We start from the raw sequence: 22510 nt of genomic DNA, 5'->3' as shown, positions 1-22510 counted from the left end.
TTTGATCATGGACTTTTACAAACATCTAGAGACATCCTTTCAGATGCATGGGCACCAGGCACCAAATCTGCTTACAGATCTGCCTGGAAAATTTGGTCTCATTGGTGCACACAACAGGATTTGGATCCCATTCATTCATCTTTAAATGATATTTTTCATTTCCTTTCCTCTTCATTTGACATGGGTAAAGCATATCATACCATTAATGTTTATCAATCAGCTATCTCTTGCAATCATTCTCTCATTGACTCTTTACCAGTTGGTAAACATCCTTTAGTTTGCAGACTTTTCAAAGGCATTAGTTTTAGCAGACCACCTCTTCCCAGATATACTTCTACTTGGGATGTTAACTTAGTGTTATCTTTCCTTGACACTTTGGGCCCAATGAAAATCTATCTTTGAAATCTCTTTAATTGAAACTTTCTATGCTTTTATGTCTAATATCTTGTAAAAGAGTCTGTGATGTTAAGGCTTTGGATATATCTCATGGATCTTTTTCTCCCCATGGAATTTTATTTAAAATTTATCCCCTTAACAACAATGGACGTAAATGTACGTCATGGTGATGTGGTACTTAGCGCACCATGACGTACATTTATGCACCGCCATGATCGCGAGCACCGCTCACGTCATGCCCGGCAGGTCCCGGCTGCTATCAGCAGTCAGGGACCCGCCGGTAATGGCGGACATCCGCGATCGCGCGGATGTCCGCCATTAACCCCCTCAGATGCCATGATCAATACAGATCACGGCATCTGCGGCAGTGCATTACTTTGAATGGATGATCGGATCGCCCGCAGCGCTGCCAAAGGAATTCGATCATCCAGCACGGCGGCCGGAGGTCCCCTCACCTGGCTCCGGCAGTCTCCCGGGGTCTTCTGGTCTGAGATCGAGCAGACCAGAGCAGAAGATGACCGATAATACTGGGCAGTGCTATGTCCTATACATAGCACTGAACAGTATTCGCAATCAACTGATTTTTTTTTTACACAAAGTAAAAAAAAATTTGAAAAATCCCCTCCCCAATAAAAAAGTAAAACGTCCATTTTTCCCATTTTACCCCCCAAAAAGCGTAAAAAAAAAATCAATACACATATTTGGTATCGCCGCGTGCGTAAAAGTCTGAACTATTAAAATATATTGTTAATTATCCCGTATGGTGAACACAGTAAACGTAAAAAAAAAAAAAATAATCCAAAATTGCTGCTTTTTTGTCACATTTTATTCCAAAAAAATGTATAAAAAAATTTTATAAAAAAGTAAAACCTACGCAAAAGTGGTACTGATAAAAACTTCAGATCATGGCGCAAAAAATTAGCCCTCATATCGCCCCATATACGGAAAAGTTATAGGTTGTCAAAATAAGGCAATTTCAAGCATACTAATTTTGTTAAAATGGTTTGAGATTTTTTTAAAGTGGTACAATTATAGAAAAGCATATAACATGGGTATCATTTTAATCGTATTGACCCACAGAATAAAGAAAACATGTTATTTTTACTGGAAAGTGTACAGCGTGAAAACAAAACCTTCCAAAATTTGCTAAATTGCGGTTTTCTTTTCTATTTTCCCACATAAATAAAAATATTTGTTTGGTTGCAGCGCACATTTTATGGTAAAATAAGTGATGTAAGTACAATTGGTGACACAAAAAACAGGCCCTCATATGGGTCTGTGGATGGAAATATAAGAGAGTTATGATTTTTAGAAGGCGAGGAGGAAAAAACGAAAATGCAAAAATAAAATTGGTCTGGTCCTTAAAGTTGTACTTCGGTGGAAAACTTTTTTTTTAAATCAACTGGTGCCAGAAAGTTAAACAGATTTGTAAATCAATATATGCAGAAACAAAGCCGGCGTAGCCTCTGAGCGCCCCTTATAGTCTCTATACATGCCGTGGTGATCCCGGACTCGCAGCCCGTAGCAGCTTACCAGCGGTGAGTGCATATTATCTCTTTGTTTCTGCATATATTGATACTTTACCTAGTGTGTGCACCCCGCAGGTGCTGAGTACATAATGAAGCGAGTTCGGACGCTCCTAACAGTTACCTCGCGGTATCGTATGTTTGCCTTTTCCACTTATTTGGTTTGCTACCTGGTGTGCTCTCTCCTTCTTGGAGTTTCTATGGAGATTTGTAAATCACTTCTATTAAAAAATCTTAATCCTTCCAGTACTTTTTAGGGGCTGTATACTAAAGAGAAATCCAAAAAAGAAATGCATTTCCTCTGATGTCATGACCGCAGTGCTCTCTGCTGACCTCTGCTGTCCATTTAAGGAACTGTCCAGAGCAGGAGAAAATCCCCATAGCAAACATATGCTGCTCTGGACAGTTCCTAAAATGGACAGCAGAGGTCAGCAGAGAGCACTGTGGTCATGGACATAGGAGGAAATGCATTTCTTTTTTGGATTTCTCTTTAGTATACAGCCCCAAAAAAGTACTGGAAGGATTAAGATTTGTTTTAATAAAAGTGATTTACAAATCTGTTTAACTTTCTGGCACCAGTTGATTTAAAAAAAAAAAAAAGTTTTCCATGGGCCTGGTCCTTAAGGGGTTATAGACATACAAAAACAAATCTACATTCAGTTTTTTACCCTTCTTTTCCTCATAACATCAATCTCTGTGTTGTTCATTGTTTACAATCTTATGAAAATAAAACAAACTCTTTATGTCATCCCTCTTCTTCTCAGCTATTAATTTCTTACTGTAGACCTCATCTCCCTGATTCTTCAGCCACTATAGCCAGATGGATCACACAATCTATGTCTCTGGCAGGTATTGACACCTCTATTTTTGGTGCCCACTCCACCAGGGGCACTATCTCTACCAAAGTCATTCAATCTGGAGGTTCACTTTCAGATCTGCTGAAAGCGGCAAATTGGTCATCAGAATCTACTTTTAAAACCTTTTATTTACGTCCTTCTCATGTTTTAGATTTATTGTATAGCTTTAAACATGCATAATATGAGCCTCCGTCTTTCAATAACATTTTCCATCATCAAGATTTTCTTGGTCTTGATGATGGAAAATATGGATTTTATTAAAGACAGGAGGCGAATATTATCCCTCCCTAATCATTATGGTGTTTCTTCATTTATATCTTCAGCATTACCTGATGGTGTATGAACCTCTATGTGGTCATGCTGTTACTTCCCGTTTCTACTCCACATTCTTGAAGATCCAGTTTCTTCGTTTGAGAATTTTTTGGATTACTTTTTCCTCACTTCCTCGGCATCAAGAAAGAGGATCGACAGTTGTAATGTTGGGAATTTATGTCCTATGATCCTCATGGATTGGCTGTTACAGGACTACCATACGTTTGGTTACGATAAAGTTTTCTGCACTTTTTTCTTTATATTTAACCCTTGCTGCTTTGAGTTATATTAAAAGAAAGAATAGCATAATATCCGCCTCCTGTCTGTAACCCCTTAAGGACCAAGCCCATTTTCACCTTAAGGACCAGGCCAATTTTATTTTTGCGTTTTCGTTTTTTCCTCCTCGCCTTCTAAAATCCATAACTCCTTTATATTTCCATCTACAGACCCATATAAGGGCTTGTTTTTTGCGTGACCAATTGTACTTTGTAATGAAACCTCATTTTACTATATAATGTACGGTGAACCCAAAAAAAAAAAAAATTTTTAGGGAGGAAATTTAAATGAAAACCAAAATTTTGCACATTTTACAGGGGTTTGTTTTCACACTGTACAATTTACGGTAAAAATGATATTTGTTCTTTATTCTGTGGGTCAATACGATTAAAATGATACCCATGGCTAGATACTTTTATATTTTTGTACCGCTTAAAAAAAATCTAAAAAAACTTGTTGTACAAAATCAGTAATCGAAAATCGACCTATTTTGACCATCTATAACTTTTTCATTTTTCCGTATATAGGGCGGTATGAGGGCTCATTTTTTGCGCCGTCATCTGTACCTTTTTTAGATACCACATTTGCATATATAAAACTTTTAGATAATTATTTTTTTAATAAAATGTGACAAAAAAGCAGCATTTTTGGCAATTTTTTACGTTTACGCCATTCACCGTACGGGATCATTAACATTATATTTTGATAGTTCGGACATTTACGCACGCGGCGATACCAAATATGTTTATTAAAAAAAAAATTAAATAATACGCTTTTTGGGGGTACAATGGGAAAAACTATTTTCCTTTTTATTGGGGGAGGGGATTTTTCACTTTTTAAAAAAAAAAATTTAAATTTTTTTTTTTTTACACTTTTAGGGGACTATCTATAGCAATCCTTTGATTGCTAATACTGTGCAGTGCTATGTATAAGACACAGCACTGCTCAGTATTATCGGTGATCTTCTGCTCTGGTCTGCTCGATCTCAGACCAGAGCACAAGACCCCGGGAGATGGCCGGAGCCAGGTGAGGGGACCTCCGGCCGCCATGCTGGATGATCAGATCGCCGCTGCAGCGCTGCGGGCGATCCGAACATCCATTCAAAGTACCGCAATGCTACTAGCAACCGGAACCTGCCGTGTATGACGCGAGCACCGTTCCGATGCTCGCAGTCATACACAGGACGTAAATGTACATCCTGGTGCGGGAAGTCCTGCCAAACCAGGACGTACATTTACGTCCGTGGTCGTTAAGGGGTTAATAAAATCCATATTTTCCGTCATCAAGACTAGGAAAATCTCCAATTATACATAAAAGTAGCACTGCAGCACCCAGGAAAGGTCAAATAAATGTACCTAGTTCCCAGTCTTCCTTAAAATATTACGAAACCCCTGATCTTGTGGATGGAAGGCCATGTAATACCTTTGTACTGTTTATTTGCTTACTATGGGAGGACTAATGTGTAGATGGACTACCATGGGGAAGTGGGGAATGACTACACAGGTAGCTTAAGTGTCAGCACAGGGTAAAGAGATCCCTCAAGGGCTATAGAATGAATCAGGTGTAAAGACAGGGGGAGAATAAAAAAAATAAAAAACTAATAAAACCAGAACACAGTGAATGCATTATCATCAATTTATTAAAGGCTAAAATTCTCAAATTTTAGGAATATGCTGTTTAGGACAAAGGACAACAGTGTTTTTACCTACTGCTGCCGGGTAAAGTTAAAGTTATTTCCCAAAAATACACTTACCATGAAACAGTACAGAGCAGCATTTAGACAATTACAAAACAGGGATTGGAGGTGAGCAAGTAGTCAATGGATATGCTAAATTGGACGCCTTCCTTGAAATCCTGCAACCTCACAAGTGCCAGCTTAGCTATTGGGAACTCTCCATCACCCAATACACTGGATTAAAGTCTTACTGTCATGTCTAGGCAGGACAAGGAGGTCAAAAATGTATGTAAGAACATGATCCAAAACAATAAAAAAAATTAAGGAAACGTATAAGAAAAGACTGTTTAGAATATAATGGCATGAATTCATACAGGCAAACATTCAAAAAACGACAAAAACAGAAAAAGAAGCACAAAAAAAGAAAATCTAAAAAAATGTACAATTGAATACTTATATTCATTAAAATGTAAAAGGTGTCAAATCAAAAGACTGGATAGGATCTCTCTTGGTTGAGCAGGAACTCCTCTCTCATGAAGCTCAGCCAAATTGGGGTTAAGAGTTGCGGAGGAGGGTTTAGAAACCCAACTGTGACCTGGGTGTAATCCACCTGACCTGCAAGAGTTCACTGTTATTATACTCTAAGCCCAACATCAAACAAAGTTTCAGGTGGGCAAACTGGTTAAAAGCCTTTCCTTTTTGGGATTTGTTCCCAGCTTTCCTTTGGGTGAAAACAAACAGGTTAGGTTGCAGTTGCATGGCAGAAATGAAATCCTTCCATTACTTACTATCGTAAACTGTCTTGATGCAGTTACAGTGATCATGTGCTTTCACTCTTTCACTCTTAAAGGGGTACTCCCCTGGAAAACATTTTTTTTTATTCAACTGGTGCCAGAAAGTTAAACAGATTTGTAAATTACTTCTATTTAAAAATCTTAATCCTTCCAGTACTTATCAGCTGCTATATGCTCAACAGGAAGTTCTTTTCTTTTTGAATTTCCTTTCTGTCTGACAACAGTGCTCTCTGCTGACACTTCTGTCCATTTTTTGGAACTGTCCGATGCAGGATAGGTTTGATATGGGGATTTGCTCCTACTCTGTACAGTTCCTAAAATGGACAGAGGTGTCAGCAGAGAGCACTGTGGTCAGACAGAAAGGAAATTCAAAGAGAAAAGAACTTCCTCTGTACTTTACAGCAGCTCATAAGTATTGGAATGATTAAGATTTTTAAATGGAAGTCATTTACAAATCTGTTTAACTTTCTGGCACCAGTTGATAAAACAAAAAAATAAAATAAAATTAAAAAAAAACACGTGACTCGCATTGTGTGAATATGGCCTAATGCAACCTACATTAGTAGAGTACTCAGACCAACATTCCATACAACTTCCCCCAGACGGACAGCGAGGCCAATGACCTTACATTACTATTAGACTAAGTGCAAAGAGAACACCGCAGGATACTGGGATTTAAGGCAGATAAGAGTGAAAATGCTCTTTACAATCAAACGCTGCTTAATTACAAAGGAGGATGAGCACTCAACACCTCAGCCATACCAAGATGTCTTTGTAATGAATGGCAATAGAATATCTGCCCGACGATTTGTGGCCTATTAAAAATAAGTAGTTCATTTCACGATCTCATGTATGAGAAAAATTTTGAAGACTGTAAAAAGTTGAGGAAAAATGCCTCAAAAAAGCGCAGCGACGTGATCAGCAAATGTCTACAAATTGATGAAAAATGGAAAGAGAATGAATGGACGCAGCCTCAGCCAGCAAGGGTTCTGTATGCTGGTTGTCCACACTTTATACATTCAGGCACTAGATTGTGTGTGATACAGCATAGATGAGAAGCTTTTCGTTGTCCTTAGACACATGCAGATATTGTGTCACTAGATAATCTGTAATGAACATGTATAATACAAGCATACTTAATCACACGTGTCATAGAATCACCATAATAAAAAAAAATGATAAAAAAACCAAAAGTCCTTAATAACAATAATAATAAAAAAAAAAAAAAGAAAAGCTGTAAAGCAAATGGTTTACCCGCCTCCCTCCCCGCCTTACAAAATGAAAAGCTCCTACAGAATATATCATTCATGTCCATCTAAACCAAATAGGCTATGAAGAAATGATTGGGGGGGTCCTTTTTCCATTGAGTGTATGGCTTAATTCTGGGGCCACAAGCTGGATCTACTGGCTCAGACCACACCTTTTCCAGTAAAAATCGCACCAGTCCACATTTCTAACTGACCTGAGAAATATTCAGTCACCTCTAAGCAGAGCTATTACCTATAAGGTACAAACAGAAAGTGCAGAAATGGATTTTGCATGGACACACACCCAATTGCGCACACACACACACACACTGAAGTCTCAGGATCAGGCTAGTTGATGCCCCATATTCTCGTGTGTGTACAGCTGCTTAGGGACGGAGGGGCCTCAGTGCAGCAGAGACAGACTCACTGATAGTTTACAGATTAGTTCCTTGCATTGTGAATTATCGACATTTGTACCTGTGCAACAATATCGCCAAGACGCGCTTTATAACCTACAGGTCTTGGTAAAAAACCTGTATAGGGATTATAGTTTGAAAGGTGGCGTCTGAAAAAGGAAGAGAAAACAAGTCTAAGCAGAGGTTTGTGTCTCTACAGTGTCACTCGTGGCCACGCTTGTTTTGGCAGCTTCTGATGTTTCTGTTTCTTTGTCTTCAGTCCCCTGGTTGTCGGCTCCCTTTATTGCGTCTTGTAGCTGTTGACGACGCTGGACCTCGGCTTTCAGATTTTCCAAGTCTTTTTGACTGTAAAAATGTTAATGTTAGAAAAGTGTCCACAGCAAATGGTTCATAAATGACAGAGAATGAGCAAACTATAAATACTTAAAGAGGCACTGTCATTATGAAAAACTTTTAATATTTTGTAGTACTACTGATGACAAATTCAAATACACATTTATTTAAAAAAAAAATGTAAATTTTACTCAAAAATTTAAAATGAAAATAGCCGCCACTAGGGGTCATCTATCTTTATGCAGACAAACTACTCTGTATTTTGCAGAATACTGGATACCGGCCGTAAGGTGTTGGTATCCAGTATAGGAGATCACCATTGCACCACTACAGCCTTCAGCTGTTCCTAAACTACAACTTCCATGATGGGAGCTGTAGTTTTGAAACAGCTGGGGGTACAATCTTTGTAAAACTGTGTATTCTCCAGCTGTGCGCCTCAAGCTCTTGCAAAACTACAAAGGATGTGTGGACATGCTGGGAGTTGTTGTTTTGCAACAGCTAAAGGCAACACTTACCAGACATTCAGGAGTCTTTGAAAGCTGAATAACACACATAGTAACAGATATGTTGATTAGCATCCAGCTTTACTAGGAACAGGTAGAAAATGTATGCATAAAAACTACTGTGTATTGATTTGCAAACTGCCAGGCTGCTCCCAGACTCAGAGCAGATGAGTCCTCACAGTGAGGGAGAGAGATGGACATGCCCCATCCACAAGGCAAGAACACAAAGCAAGTGAGCAAGATATAAATCATGGATGTGGAATTCCTATCGCCCGTCGCTCGGGACATGCAGTTCCGGGCGCATGAATTTTTCAGGTCCTTAGCCCTGCTTCGGGCAAGCAGGGTCAGACCTGAAAGCCCCTGACAAGCATGGCAGTGCTCAGAGGGGTGTATGGAGCGGGCTCCTGACTTCTGCCTGCTCCATACTCTGCAGCCCCCAGCTAATTTCAGTAGCTGGGGCCGCCACTAATAGTCAGAATATGGCGATCCTGATCGCCACGGCTGGCTAGTAACCCTTCAGATCACCGCTATCAAAGCTAACAGCAGCGTCTAAAGGGACATGTGAATGCTCCCTGGTGGGCTAGTGGGGTTGATCCACTGTAGAGGTAGCCAGAGGGCTTAGGGTACATGCACACCACGTTTTTGCTATACAGTTCCCGTATACGGTTTCAAGTTAAAAACCGTATGGAACTGTATAGAAAACCGTATGCATTGACTTAACATTGTAAACCGTATGTCAAACGCATCATCCAGTTTAGTCCGTTTTTTTACCCGTACTCAAAAACGTAGTCTACCACGTTTTATGGTCCGGGTGAAAAACTGTATTAAACCGTATACGTTTTTTTTTTTTTAACATGGGAGTCAATGGTATGTGCGTACGGTTCCATCCAGTTTTAACCATACGGTTTTTGACTTTGAAATTCCAAGAAAAAAAACTGCGATCAAACAAGTGAAACTTTATTCAAAATGGAGTGAAAAGTTAACAATGTACACGTTTTTTTCTTAAAAAACGGATGCAACCGGACATCATTTTTCAAACAGTATAAGGTTTTCAACCGTATATGGGTTAAAATTTGTACACACGTTTTGATCCAGTTTAGTCAGGTTTTGAGGAATCCGTTTTTCAACAAAAACCTGATACGGGAACTGTATTGCAAAAACGTGGTGTGCATGCACCCTTACCTCTGCTTGCCTGGTGTCTGTGGATCTGTCATTGATAGAGCCTGGCAGGACTAGGCTCTATGAATGGATCACAGAGCACACAGATCAATGGAGTTCTATGAACCTCCATTGATCTGTATGAGGAATCTAATGATTCCTCCTAAAACTCCCCTAAGGTACTAATAAAGTGTAAAAAAAAAAAATTTTACTAAAAGTTTAAAAGACACACATTAACCCCTTCCATATTAAAAGTTCAAATCACCCCCTTTTCCTATATAAAAATATATAAACATAATAAAAATAAGCATATTTGGTATTCCTGCATGCATAATTGTACAAACTATTAAGATATATCATGTATCCCGTACGGTAAATGACATAAATGTAAAAAAATACCTAACCACAGAACTGCAATTTTTATAATATCCCAGATAAAAAAGTTAAAAGCGATTAAAAAGTGAGATCAATACCAAAATAGTACAGATACAAAAAATAATAATTATGGCGCAGAAAATGAGCCCTCATACAGCCTGGTATGCAAAGAAAAAAAATTAAAATAAATAAATAACTACAGGGGCCAGAAAATGGCAATTAAAAAATATTTGAAAAAGTTCAGGATTTTAAAAAAAATTAGTAAAACATGACGGAAACTATACACATCTGGTACTGCTGTAATCAGTACGACCTAAAGTATCAAAATAAAAAGTTAGCTCAACCACAAGGTAAATGGCATTGAAAAGAAAACCACCAAATTTGCCAAATTATCTTTTACTATTTCAATTTCACTTCACCAATAAGGAGATTTTTTACACTAGGAGGCTGACACTAGGCATACAAAAGAAGTTGGCCACTCCCAGCAGGGTATACCCCACCTACTGCCTTAGAGACACTCAGTTTTAGTCCCAAAGCAATAGGAGGAACCAAACAAATACAGAATCAGGAGGGAGCCCAGTCAAAATAAATGAACCAACAAACTGACAGGCGACCAACTCTCAGATCACAACTAACAACACAGGGTGGGAGCTGTGTCCCCCAATGGAGCTTCTGAGAAAAAGATTTTACGGTAAGTGTAAAAAATGTCCTTTTCTCATTCAGCTCCATTGGGGGGACACAGGAACCGTGGGACATACCAAAGCAGCCCCCGGGGTGGGAACCATGTAACCCAGAATCAAGCGGACGGCAGAGCCACCGCTGCCTGCAAAACCTTACGCCCCAAAGAGGTGTCGGCGGATGCAGAAGTGTGCCCTTGGTAAAACTTGGTGAACGTGTGCACCGAAGAGCAAGTGGCCGCCTTACACACCTGTAGGGCCGAAGCCCTGTTAAAAACCGCCCAAGAGGCCCCCACAGAGCGAGTGGAGTGAGCCGTACCCCGGAAGGGAGGATCCTTACCCTTGGAACGATATGCTTTAGAAATGGAGGACCGGATCCACCTGGAGATGGTGGCCTTAGAAGCCGGCAAACCTTTGCGTTGGCCCTTCGGAAGGACAAACAGCGACTCCTACCGTCGGAAAGAAGAGGTGGCCTTGAGGTAAACTTGTAACGCTCGGACCACATCCAAATTGTGGAGAGAACGCTCCTTAGGATGAGATGGAGCAGGGCAGAAGGAAGGAAGAACGATATCTTCGTTCAGATGAAAGGACGAAACTACCTTCGGTTGAAAAGAAGGTACCGGCCGAAGTACTGCCTTGTCTTGATGAAGAATCAGGAAGGGATGTTGACAAGAAAGAGCTGCCAATTTCGACACCCGACGGATCGAGGTCATAGCTACCAAAAAGGCGACCTTCCAGGAAAGGAAACGGAGAGAAATATTGCAGATAGGCTCGAACGGAACGGATTGCAAGGCACTCAGGACCAAATTTAAGTCCCAAGGGGGAGAAGGAGACCTGTAGGGAGGAATCTCGTGAGCTACTCCTTGGAGGAAGGTGTGAACTGATGAGTCAGAAGCTAGAGGCTGATGAAAAAGAATAGTCAGCGCCGACACTTGACCCTTGAGAGAAGAGCCAGGCGCGTCTCAAGACCCGACTGCAGAAACGCCAGAAGGTTCGGCAGAGAAAAACGAACCGGGGAAAGAGAGCGGGCCTAACACCACCAAAAATAAGCCCGCCAAGTCCTATGGTAGATCCTAGTCGAGGATGGCTTACGTGCCCTGAGCATAGTGCGAATAACCTCAGACTAGAAACCGCGAGCCTTCAATCTCCACAGTTTCAACCGCCACGCCGTCAAACGCAGCGACTGTGAATTGGGGTGGCAAACGGGACCCTGAGACAGAAGATTGAGGCGATCTGGCAGTCGAAAGGGAACGTCCGCCACGAGCCAAACCACGTCGGCGTACCAAGATCGGCAGGGGCCAATCCGGAGCCACTAGGATGGCCGATACGCCTTCTGCCTTGAGTTTCCTGAGTACTCGGGGAAGGAGGGGAATTGGTGATAACAGGTACGGGAGAGTGAACCGAGACCAGGGAATGACGAGGGCGTCCACGGCCAGCGCCAGAGGATCTCTGGACTTTGCCACGAAGCTTGGAACCTGCCGGTTCAAGCGGGACGCAAAGAGGTCCACGTCCGGAATCCCCCAACGACGGCAAATGGACTCGAACACCTCCGGATGAAAGGACCACTCCCCGGGATCGGAGCGACTTAGGAAGTCCGCCTCCCAATTTTCTACCCCCGGAATGTGGATCGCTGATATGGAGGGAACCATGCATTCCGCCCAGGTCAAGATCTTGGACACCTCGGTCATGGCGGCACTGCTGCGAGTGCCCCCTTTGCGGTTGAGATACGCCACGGCTGTGGCGTGGTCCGACTGAATGCGAACTGGGTGACCCCGAAGAAGAGACTCCCAGTGTCGGAGATAAAGGAATATCGCCCGGATCTCCAGGACATTGATAGGAAGCCTGGCTTCCCGAGGTGACCACCGGCCCTGGACCGTCCGGTCCAGGAGAACACCCCCCCCCAACCGAGGAGGCTCGCATACGTCGTAAGAACCAGCCAGTTCAATGGTAGAAACGAGCGGCCGCTCTGAAGGAGGGGAGAGTGGAGCCGCCAAAGAGGAGTCTGGTGAGCCGAGGTGGGCAGACGGATCCGATGATCCAAGGACAGGGGGGATCCATCCCACAGGGACAGAATAGCCCACTGAAGCAGATGGCAATGGAACTGTGCAAACGGAACCGCCGTAATGGCCGCCACCATTCTGCCCAGCACTGCCATGCATGCACAAATGGACACCGGATGCGGGCGTCTCAAGTGACGAACGCCTGACAGCAGAGCACTCCGCTTGTCAGGAGGGAGAAAGATTCGGGCGCTCCCGGTATCGAACCGGAGGCCCAGAAAGATCAGAGACCGGGAGGGAGAAAGGTTGGATTTCCCCTCGTTGATCAGCCACCCGAAGCTGGTTAGGGTCAGCAGGGTGATGTGGAGACTCTCCTCGTTCTGGATCCGGGACGGGGCCTTGATAAGCAGGTCGTCCAGGTAAGGAAGGACAGAGACCCCCCCCCGGGACCTGAGAATGGCCATGACAGCCGCCAGGACCTTGGTAAAAACCCGGGGGGCTGTGGCCAGGCTGAAGGGCAGAGCCACAAATTTAAAGTGACCCTACGGAACGGCAAAGCGGAGGAAACGTTGATGAGGAGGAAAAATCGGGATGTGTAGATACGTATCCCGAATGTCCACTGAAGACAGGAATTCGCCCTGGTCCATGGATGCCACGATCGACCGTAGTGACTCCATACGGATGTGGCGAAGGCGAAGATGTTGGTTGAGGATTTTCAGGTCCAAAATCGGACGGACTGAATCCTCCTTTTTGGGCACAACGAAGAGGTTTGAATAGAAACCCCTGAAACGGTCCTGAGGTGGAACGGGCACAATGGCACCCTGTTGCAGCAGAGTGCGAATGGCAGAATTAAAACCTGCGGCCAGAGTAGGTGAACGAGGAGGCCGGGACCGAAAAAAACGATCCCGAGGAAAAGAAGCAAACTCGATTCGGTAACCGTCGGAGATGACGTCCCGAACCCAAGAGTCCTGGACTTGTGCCAACCAGACGTTCTGAAAAAGAAGTAAGCGACCGCCCACCCGAGACGGAGTCCCAGGTGGGGGCGCCCCTTCAGGTCGAGGCAGGTTTGGGGGTTCCTGATTTAGCGGGAAATCGGTTGGAACGATTATCCTGCTTCCAGGAGGAGTGAAGTTTGAAGGATGGGCCCTGTCTACCCTGCGAGGGTCTCGATTTTTCCTGGCGCCCCTGACCCAGGGAGCGAAAGGACCAAAAGGAGGTTGACTTACGAAAAAAACCCACGAGCCGCAGTGCGGCGAGCCTTATTCTGGGGAAGCAAAGAACTTTTACCGCCCGTAGCCTCAGAGATGATGTCGTCTAGCCTTTTCGCAAAAAGGCGACTGCCAGTAAAGGCCATAGCTGTCAGAGATTTGAGCCACATGGAGCGACGAATGGCGACTAGGTTGCCAGACGCGACAGACGCACAGCGAGCACACTCCAACGAAATCTGGCATAAATATTTGCCTGCGTCTGACACCTGACGAGCAATCTCAGCCAGATCATCCGGGGAGGCACCGGACAACAGACCTTGACGAAGATGAGAATCCCACACCGCTAAGGCCTTCGCAACCCAGTTGGAAGAGAAAGCCGGAAGCATCCCACCGCTTCAAATGCGTATTTGGCCAAATTCTCCACCCGCTTGTCCGCGGGATCCTTGAAGGAAGCGGCATCCGCCAACGGTAGAGTGGTGGATTTTGATAAGCGGGAGACTGGGGGATCCACAGATGGTGGAACAGTCCATTTAGAAATAAGGTCCTGAGGGAATGGACACAAAGTCTTCAACCTTTTAGTGCCTTGGAAGCGCTTCTCCGGAAGCTTCCAGGCGGTCTCCAGAAGCACATCAAACTCCTTATAAAGGATGGAAAAGCTTAGGAGAACAAGGAGTACGGGCATAGGAAACCTCAGGAGCAGGTTCCGAAGGTCCAGGGTCCTGTAGATGGAAAGTGAGCCTGACTGCAGACACCAGGCCGTCCACCAAGTCAGACATGGAGGACAGCTCTTCAGAATCCGAATGAGGTTCTGAGTCCGCCAATTCACCCGGAGAGCGTGAACAGTTAGTGGAGGCTCCCGATCTAGGTGACCGGGATCTAGAATGGCGGTTCAGGGAACGGCTCCTAGAAGCGCGGTTGCGTGACCGGGAACGCTGCCTAGGAGCGCGAACGGCGCCTGTTTTCAGGAAAGGAGTCAGGATTTAAAAAAAAAACATGGACGTCTGTGGGAGCGTCGACGGTCCGAAGACGCCGAACTTGCTTCCCGAGGGGGACGTAGGGAAGACTGTCTTAAGGCTATAGCCACCTCCTTGGAAACCTGCGTCAAGTCTGAGATAGTCTGGGAGAGGGAAAACACCCAAACCGGGGCCGGTTCAGGGGTCACAGACACCAAAGGAGCATCTTGGGCAGGGGTAGTAGGGTGTGAGGAAGAGCAGGCAGAACAAGTGGGTACAGCCGAACCCCCCCGAAAATTTAACCCTACACCCTGAACAAGCATAGTAAGTGACCAAAGCAGGGGCCGCCTGTCTGAGGGAAGGTTCAATGCTAGGGGTAGACACTGCCAAGCACAGCCAATTAGTGACAGAAGAACTGGAATTAGCTCACCCAGGTTCCGGGCTGACGTCCCTACACCTCCGGAATACAGGACGGACGGCTAGAAACAGAGATGGAAGACCCACAGGAGCAGCGTGCAGCAGCTTCTGAGAAGAACAGCGCTGGACCAGGAGCGAGTCACGTGACCTGAGGGAAGGAGTTATCGCGCGCGCGCTAACACGGGAGAGGCTGAGACAGCCTGTACCTGATAGGCTGAACTAGTTCCTCCCCATGCCGGCGCTTAAGATTTGGCGCTCAGTGAGTGCGGGAAGGGGCGGAGCTATACTCGGCCGGGAGCAGGCCGAAGCCGCAGCCTAAAGTATCGGCCTGGTTCCCTGCCGAACAGCCCTAAGAATTGAAGTCGGCAGCCGTCTCCTCTGCGGGGACGGCTGCTGGAGTGAGAACAGTCGAGCCACACACGGCCGGGACCAGGCCAAGTTGCGGTTAAAGCCGCGGCCTGGCTCCCGGCCACACCATGCCGCCCTGATAGAGAAGCCCGCAGCCGTCTCCCTGTGGGAAAGGATGCTGGAACAAGCTGAGACCGCCTGCAGGGCGGAGGTACCCTCGGCCGGGACCAGGCCAAAGCCGCGGGCTAAATTAGCGACCTGGTTCCCGGCCGAACACGCCGCCCCGACGCTGAAGGGGACGGCAGCCGCCTCCACTGCGGAAACAGCTGCCGGGGATAGCTAGACTGGACGGCCGCAAATGCCGTCCGGAGGGCTGGCAGCTGCCTCACCAGTCAGTGGAGAGTGCCAAAAAATGTCAACCTTTTTTTGTTTCTTTTTTTCTTCCCATTTAAGATCAGTGTATGCAAAGGATTACGGCGGATTGGGAGGACCACAGCGATAAACTCGTTTTTTTCTTTTATTAAAATGGCTAACGAGGGCTGTGGGGGAATTTTTATTAAAATAAAATAATTCTTCCAATGTGTCAGGTTTTCTTTTATTGAATTTTCATGCTTAGTAGTGGAAGCCGTCTTATTGACGGAATCCATTACTAAACCGGGGCTTAGCGTTAGCCCCAAAAACAGCTAGTGCTAACCCCCCAATTATTACCCCGGTATCACTGCCACAGGGGTGCCGGTACCAACAGGCCCGGAGCGTCAAAACCCTATGTGTTTTTAGTTATAAAAAAAAAGGGTTCTCCATATTTTAATTCTCTGACACATTGGAAAATTTTATTTAAAAAAAAAAAATAAAAAAAAAAAAAACACAGCCCCCCGTTAGCCATTTTATTAAAAGGAAAAAAAACTATTTTTTTTTTTAAAGCCGAGGAACGTGCTCTCGATTCACCCAAAGTGCAAGAAAAAGTACAAACGTGTTACATTAAAAAAACATGCACAAAGGATGCGGTCTATCGCAAGCCCTTCTCCGATAGGAGAGGGGCCCCCCAAAAAACCTTACCCTTCGCCTCCGGACCAAAAGGTACCTGCGAGGTTCCAGGTTCGATGTCCCTTTTCGCCGAAGCTACTAGGGGACAACAAATGCTCCCGGCATCCCCCTTTGCATTAGCCAAGGTATCTGCCCGCAGAGCCGATAACGGTAGGTACCCTGCCAAAGCAGGAGTACCCGGAGTGTTTGCAGGGAGGTGCGGAACCTAATGGCCACACACACCTCCCCTAGACCGCCAGGAGGGACACCCAGAAGGGCTACCGCATCCTGACAAATCCTGTGAACACACAACACGCAAAAAGTGACACAGTGAGACAAAAAGAAATAAATAAGTGAATGTGTGCAGATATACTGCCCGGACATCCGGCCGGATCTATTAACATTTCTCTGATCCTAGCCAGAAAGCCGGGAATCAAGAGGTGAGTGCCACAAGGTGAAGAGATTATGGTGCCCGTGCTTCAACTCAGTGAGCCCATCCTCCCAGTGAGTTTCGGCACCTCAGGGTCACCACTCCCCGAGGCACAAAAGTACCTCGGCTCTAGACCCTCTCAGCCTCATGGCGAGACCCGGAGGGAACAGGTCACATCGGGGCAGCAGTCGAGCTGATTCCTCAGAACCAGCCCCGGTACACCTGCATCCTCCATGCAGCACCCATCCCCACCAGCATGAAAACTGATAAGAACAGATACTACACTTGATCTTAGCCAAAAGGCCGAGAAGCGCCTAGTTCATCGCCGTAATCCACCAAATCCTCTGCAATCCTCTGCATGCACAGAAAAACGCCAAATGGGTAGGGCATTTTGCAGTTTCCTATTGACTTGCAGCTAACATCTGGCTGCAGCATTTTTTCACTGAAAAAACGCTATACGGCAAAATGGGCATTTTTTGGGGCGTTTTTGTGTGAAAAACCTTAGTGGAATTCCAGCCTAAAGATGGTCCAAAATTGGACATTTAGTACAAAGCTATTTTCTCCGCAATGCATTCTGGGAGCTAAACTTTTTATTGTTTTTATAGACAAAGTTGCATGAGGGCTTGATCTTGTGGGACAGAATGGAAAATAAACTAAACTTCTGCCATGGTGACAGTGTGGTATAAATGGCATGATAACTTGAATCTATGCAACGGGTGTGGACATTTTTTTTAAAAACCACTTGTCCAATGGACTAAAATGGAGCACAATCCACTTATCCTGGTACATAAAATAATTTCAACCAAAATGGTCTGTAAATAAGGCCGTTAAACTTAATAGGCAGAACAGTATGTCACCCAATTAGGTGGATAGGGTCCACCCCTGATAAGCAAGTCCGCCCTATTAAGTAGGTAGTCCCCTTTAGGAAGGCATGTCCCTTTTTCAGGTCGGTACGTCTCCTCATCAGGTAAGGCTCCACTAACAAGTAAATAATGCCCCATATAAGGTCCCCACAGTTGGTAGAAAGGGTGGGCTCCTCCAGAAGGAAGACCGAGCCCTAGATAGATATGTCCCCCATTAGGTAGAGCTCCACCATATGAAGACAGGCCCCCAGATAAATATGACCCCCATCAGATAGGGCACCCCAGTAGGTATAGAAGCCCCAGATAGGAAAATGTATACGTTTAAAAATGTCCTCTTCTGACCCCTATAACTTTTATTATGGGGATGTATGAGGGCTCATTTTTTGCAACGTGATCTGAAGTTTTTATTCGTACCATTTGTTTTGATCGGACTTTTTGATTGCTTTTTATTTATTTTTAATGGTATAAAAAGTGACCAAAAATACGCTATTTTGGACTTTGGAATTTTTTTTACGTGTACAACATTGACCGTGCGGTTTAAATTAACTATATATTTTTATAGTTTGGGCATTTACGAATGCGGCGATACCACATATGTTTATATTTATTTTTATTTACATCGTTTTTTTTATGGGAAAAGGGGGGTGATTCTGACTTATTAGGGAAGGGGTTAAATCACATTTATTAACACTTTTCCCCCCTTTTTTGGCATAACATTGCACACACTGATTTCCTACACTGATATCGACTGCTCCTGCCTGGATCTCAGGCACGGAGCAGTCATTCGGTGATCGGACACGCAGGAGGCAGATAGTGACCCCTCCTGGTGTCTTGCAAGCTGTTCGGGACGCCTTGATTTCACCGTGGCAGTCCCGAACAACTCGACAGAGCTGCCGGGATGCTTTCGGTTTCACTTCAGACACGGCGGTCAACTTTGATTGCAGCGTCTGAAGGGTTAGTACGGGGCATCACCGCGATCGTTATATCACGGGAGACGGCGCAGGACGTCGTTAAGGAGTTAAATGGATGTCACAGAAATTGCAGCAGTGTTTACCTACTTGTGTGCCACCAGCTGATGCACAACTACTACTCCCAGCATGCCTGGACAGCCATATGCACAATGGTTGGGAAACACTGGATTAGAGGTACTTTTTAATTAAAGATAAATGTAAAATCAATTTATTCTCTTTCATAATTTGATTTTATGCATTAAGGGTAGGGTTCACATGTAGGTTATATTCTGAATATTACACGCTTCAGAAAATTTGCTGGGCAGTGGGAAATCCGCAGTGTATTTTGCTTCAGGCAGACACACAGGCCCACATTTATCATTGACTTTAGACTGTTTTTTGTGTCTAAAAAAGGCGCAAGCAGGGTTTTTTTGCGCTTTTTTTGCCCCTTTTTGTTTACACATTTCTGCTGATTTTGAGTTGCAATCCACTGATTTCGGCAATACACATGATATAGAAGGGATTTATCATTGCGCCTTTTTGTAAAAAGGAGCAAAAAAAGGTGCAAAGCCATTGAAAAGTCTCTAAAACTACACCAGCCCAGACATGGTGTAGCTTTTTGGTGTATGTGTGGACAGAAATTTTAGAAAATGTGGACCTGAACAAAATTTATCAAAGCTATTTTACCTTTTAATAAATTTGGTGCTCCTACACATTATCAGCACACAAAAAAAAAAGGTGTAAAAAAAATGCTTAACTTGCACTGCAATGATAAATGTGGGCCACAGGGTTTCTTCCCGGCAGCCCCAATAAAGTTTTGATGCAGGCCCAGCGCATCACAGTCACATTTGAGCACTAGCCCCACCTCTAAAACATCACTAAGCACACAAGGCTGTGGTGGAGAAGTCCTGTGTGTCTGCCTGAAGCAAAATACGCTGCACATTTTCCGCTGCCCAGTGGATTTTCTGCAGCATAACAAAATTCAGTGTATATGATATGTTCAAGATCAATGCCTAATGAATAACTTTCTTCCTTTTATGTTTTATTTTAACTTTAAAATAGTCACCACTAGGGGTCTCCCTAGCAGTCCTGGCCCCAAGCCTTTGTATGATTTTGGACTCATGGCATGAGTCCGAAATCACAGACTGCAGCAAGGACACAGGAGAGCTCAGCGCAACTCTCTGCCTGTCAATCAGACAGGCGGGAGCAAGCGCTGTGCTTGTACCTCAGCAGGGCGTGCTCCTTATTTGGCTGGAGTCAGTGGAGCGCTGCTCTTGTTATAGGAAAGATTGGGTCTGCCTTAGGCAAATATCCATATGTCTGATCGAGGTCTTCCACTCTTATACTGCCGTGCCTGTCCTCTGCTGAGACTCTATGCGCGCTCCCGAGTGGGATCGCAGCATAGAGGAGGAAGGGCGGAAGTTAGCCCAGTCAGGCTTCATGTTACGTCACGCCTGCCGGGCCACTTCCCCTTCCTCTCTCAGACAGCTGGTAGAATAAGCAGCATAGCTCAGGGTAAAAAAAAAAAAAAAAAAAAGAAAGAAAGAAAAAAAGGTATTCTGTGTCATTTTCGCAAGAAAAAAAAAAAAAAGCAAGGATCGTGTCAAATAGAGTCAGGGACAAGTGGGGGGGATTAGGGAAAGTTTAGTTGTTAAGTACTGAAAGGATTAAAGAGTACTTATCAGCTGCTGTATGCTCCACAGGAAGTTCTTTTCTTTTTGAATTTCCTTTCTGTCTGACGACAATGCTCTCTGCTGACACCTCTGTCCATGTCAGGAACTATCCTGAGCAGGATAGGTTTGCTATGGTGATTTTCTCCTACTCTGGACAGTTCCTGACATGGACAGAGGTGTCAGCAGAGAGCACTGTGGTCAGACCGAATGGAAATTCAAAAAGAAAAGAACTTCCTGTGAAGCATATAGCAGCTAAGTACTGGAAGGATTCAGATTGTTAAATCTGTTTAACTTTCTGGCACCAGTTGATTTAAATTTTTTTCCCAGCAGACTAACCCTTTAAGGAGTACTCCGGTGAAAAATAACTTATCCCCTATCCTTTATGATCGCGGGGGTCCCACTGCTGGGGGCCCCCGGTGCTCTCAGTGAGGGGCGAGTGTCATCTACCGGTAGACCATTAATTTCTGTGGGAGCGCCGATGATGCTTGAGAGTTGTACTCATGTTTTTTCAGCGCTACCATAAGAATGAATTGAGCACGTATCGGCTGCAGCACGTGCTCCTCACCGGGCGCCGGGTTCTGTCACGGTGATTGCGGGGGGCCCCATCGATCAGACCCCCTGCAATCAGCTACTTACCTATGGATAGGGGATAAGTTATTTTTTGCCAGAGATCTCCTTTATAAAAATAAAAAAATGATCATCCCAAAATCTTACCTGAGCGGGATGAACAAGATTCCATTAATGATATTCAGTTGATCTAGTACAGTGGCCATACTGGGAGCTGTGAACTGCAAGAGAACACACAATAGGTGTCAATGTCATAATCCTCCTTACACATAAAACACTCAGAAGAGGACTAATTACAGAAGATCTATTTCTCCTTAGTCAAGCATGCACAACAACCATTCACCTAGACAAGTTTAAACTGCTTTACCCCCTCACCTATCTAGTGCTATCAGCAGCAGTTTTAGGGTATTACAATATAAAAAAAAAAAAAAACATTTCTGATGTCATTGCTGAGACCCCCTCCAATCTCTAGATATAGCAGGTGGAGCACACAAGCAGAGTTCTTCACTCCCCGGCTTGGTGCTCAATGCATCTGATTGGAGGAGATAGACTCCATAGGCTTTTTAATGGAGACTGTCTCTTGTATTTAGCCGGGGAGTGAAGCATGCGCTACACCCAGCTATATCTAGATATCAGATGGGGTTCAAAACACAGGCCCCCATCAATCAAAATGTTTGACATGTCAAATTTTATAAATGACAGTAATGCTTTAAAGTGAATGGGACTGGTCTGCAATACTGGGACACAACCTATAGACATGCAGAGGACTGTTTATGGAAGAAGGCAGCCTTGTTTTTCTAACACAGTGTCCGCCAACCAGTGTGCCGCCAGCTGTGGCAAAACTCCAACTGCAACCACGCAGGGCATGCTGGGAGTTGTTGTTTTGCAGCAGCTGGAGGCACACTGGTTGGGAAAAACTGCTTTTTAGTTATCCAGAAAACCAAGAAAGGAAGCTAGTAACATACCTTCAGGGGCATTATATTGGCACTGGATCCATTCTTGTAGATCTCATTCATTGTGCGCTGTAAAGCTACAGCCTGCTGGGTAAGGTACTTCAAGTACTCTGAACTTTCTTTGGTCTTTTCGTGTTGTTCCCCCAGCTGAATATAGGATGATAAAAGCAGAAGCATTAATATTACCACATACTTCACTACTAATAGTCACCTACATGGAGTCCTTAGGGTTAGGCTTTCAATGCAGAATAGCACGAAACCTAGGAAATGCTGCCAACTAGTCACAGGGTATCCTTGACCTTTAAGCCATACACAACACAGAACTGCATGCTGCCGCTAGCTATAAATCTCTGAAAGATACAAGATTAAAGTGGTCTAGAGGAGGCTTCTGCTACTTCACCTGGTTCTTGTATATTGTGTATCCTTCTTTCTCATGCTGTAATGCGGAGCGAAACTCTCCTTTAGTTTCGTACACACGAGCTACAAGATGGTAACTGCAAGAAGACAAAAAGTAAGAAAATAAACTTGAGGATTTTCTATATGGCAGCTATTTATTGTAGGATCTTTTGTCCACAACTGCACA

At 44.4% G+C, this 22510-nt stretch overlaps 1 protein-coding gene and 1 pseudogene across 3 annotated transcripts in view; both read right to left on the bottom strand.

Moving 5' to 3' along the window:
• Positions 1–6050: 6050 nt before the first annotated feature.
• CLUH (clustered mitochondria homolog) overlaps positions 6051–22510 on the bottom strand; it is a 92144-nt gene continuing 75684 nt past the window's right edge. For 2 of the 3 annotated variants that reach the window (XM_056558454.1, XM_056558452.1), the window contains exons 23-26: positions 22328–22421; positions 21940–22074; positions 21122–21195; positions 6052–7844 (exon numbers count right to left, since the gene is read on the bottom strand). In XM_056558454.1, the coding sequence (XP_056414429.1) occupies positions 7673–7844; positions 21122–21195; positions 21940–22074; positions 22328–22421 (475 nt within the window). In that variant the 3' untranslated portion in view covers positions 6052–7672. Of the gene's footprint in view, positions 7845–21121; positions 21196–21939; positions 22075–22327; positions 22422–22510 lie in introns of all 3 variants that reach the window. The other variant, XM_056558453.1, reaches the window with a different exon arrangement.
• LOC130359853 (U2 spliceosomal RNA) lies at positions 17087–17236 on the bottom strand (annotated as a pseudogene).

This window comes from Hyla sarda, chromosome 2, assembly GCF_029499605.1.
Source record: "Hyla sarda isolate aHylSar1 chromosome 2, aHylSar1.hap1, whole genome shotgun sequence".
Classification (NCBI taxonomy): Eukaryota; Metazoa; Chordata; class Amphibia; order Anura; family Hylidae; genus Hyla; species Hyla sarda.
This window is presented reverse-complemented; position numbering and strand designations above follow the sequence as displayed.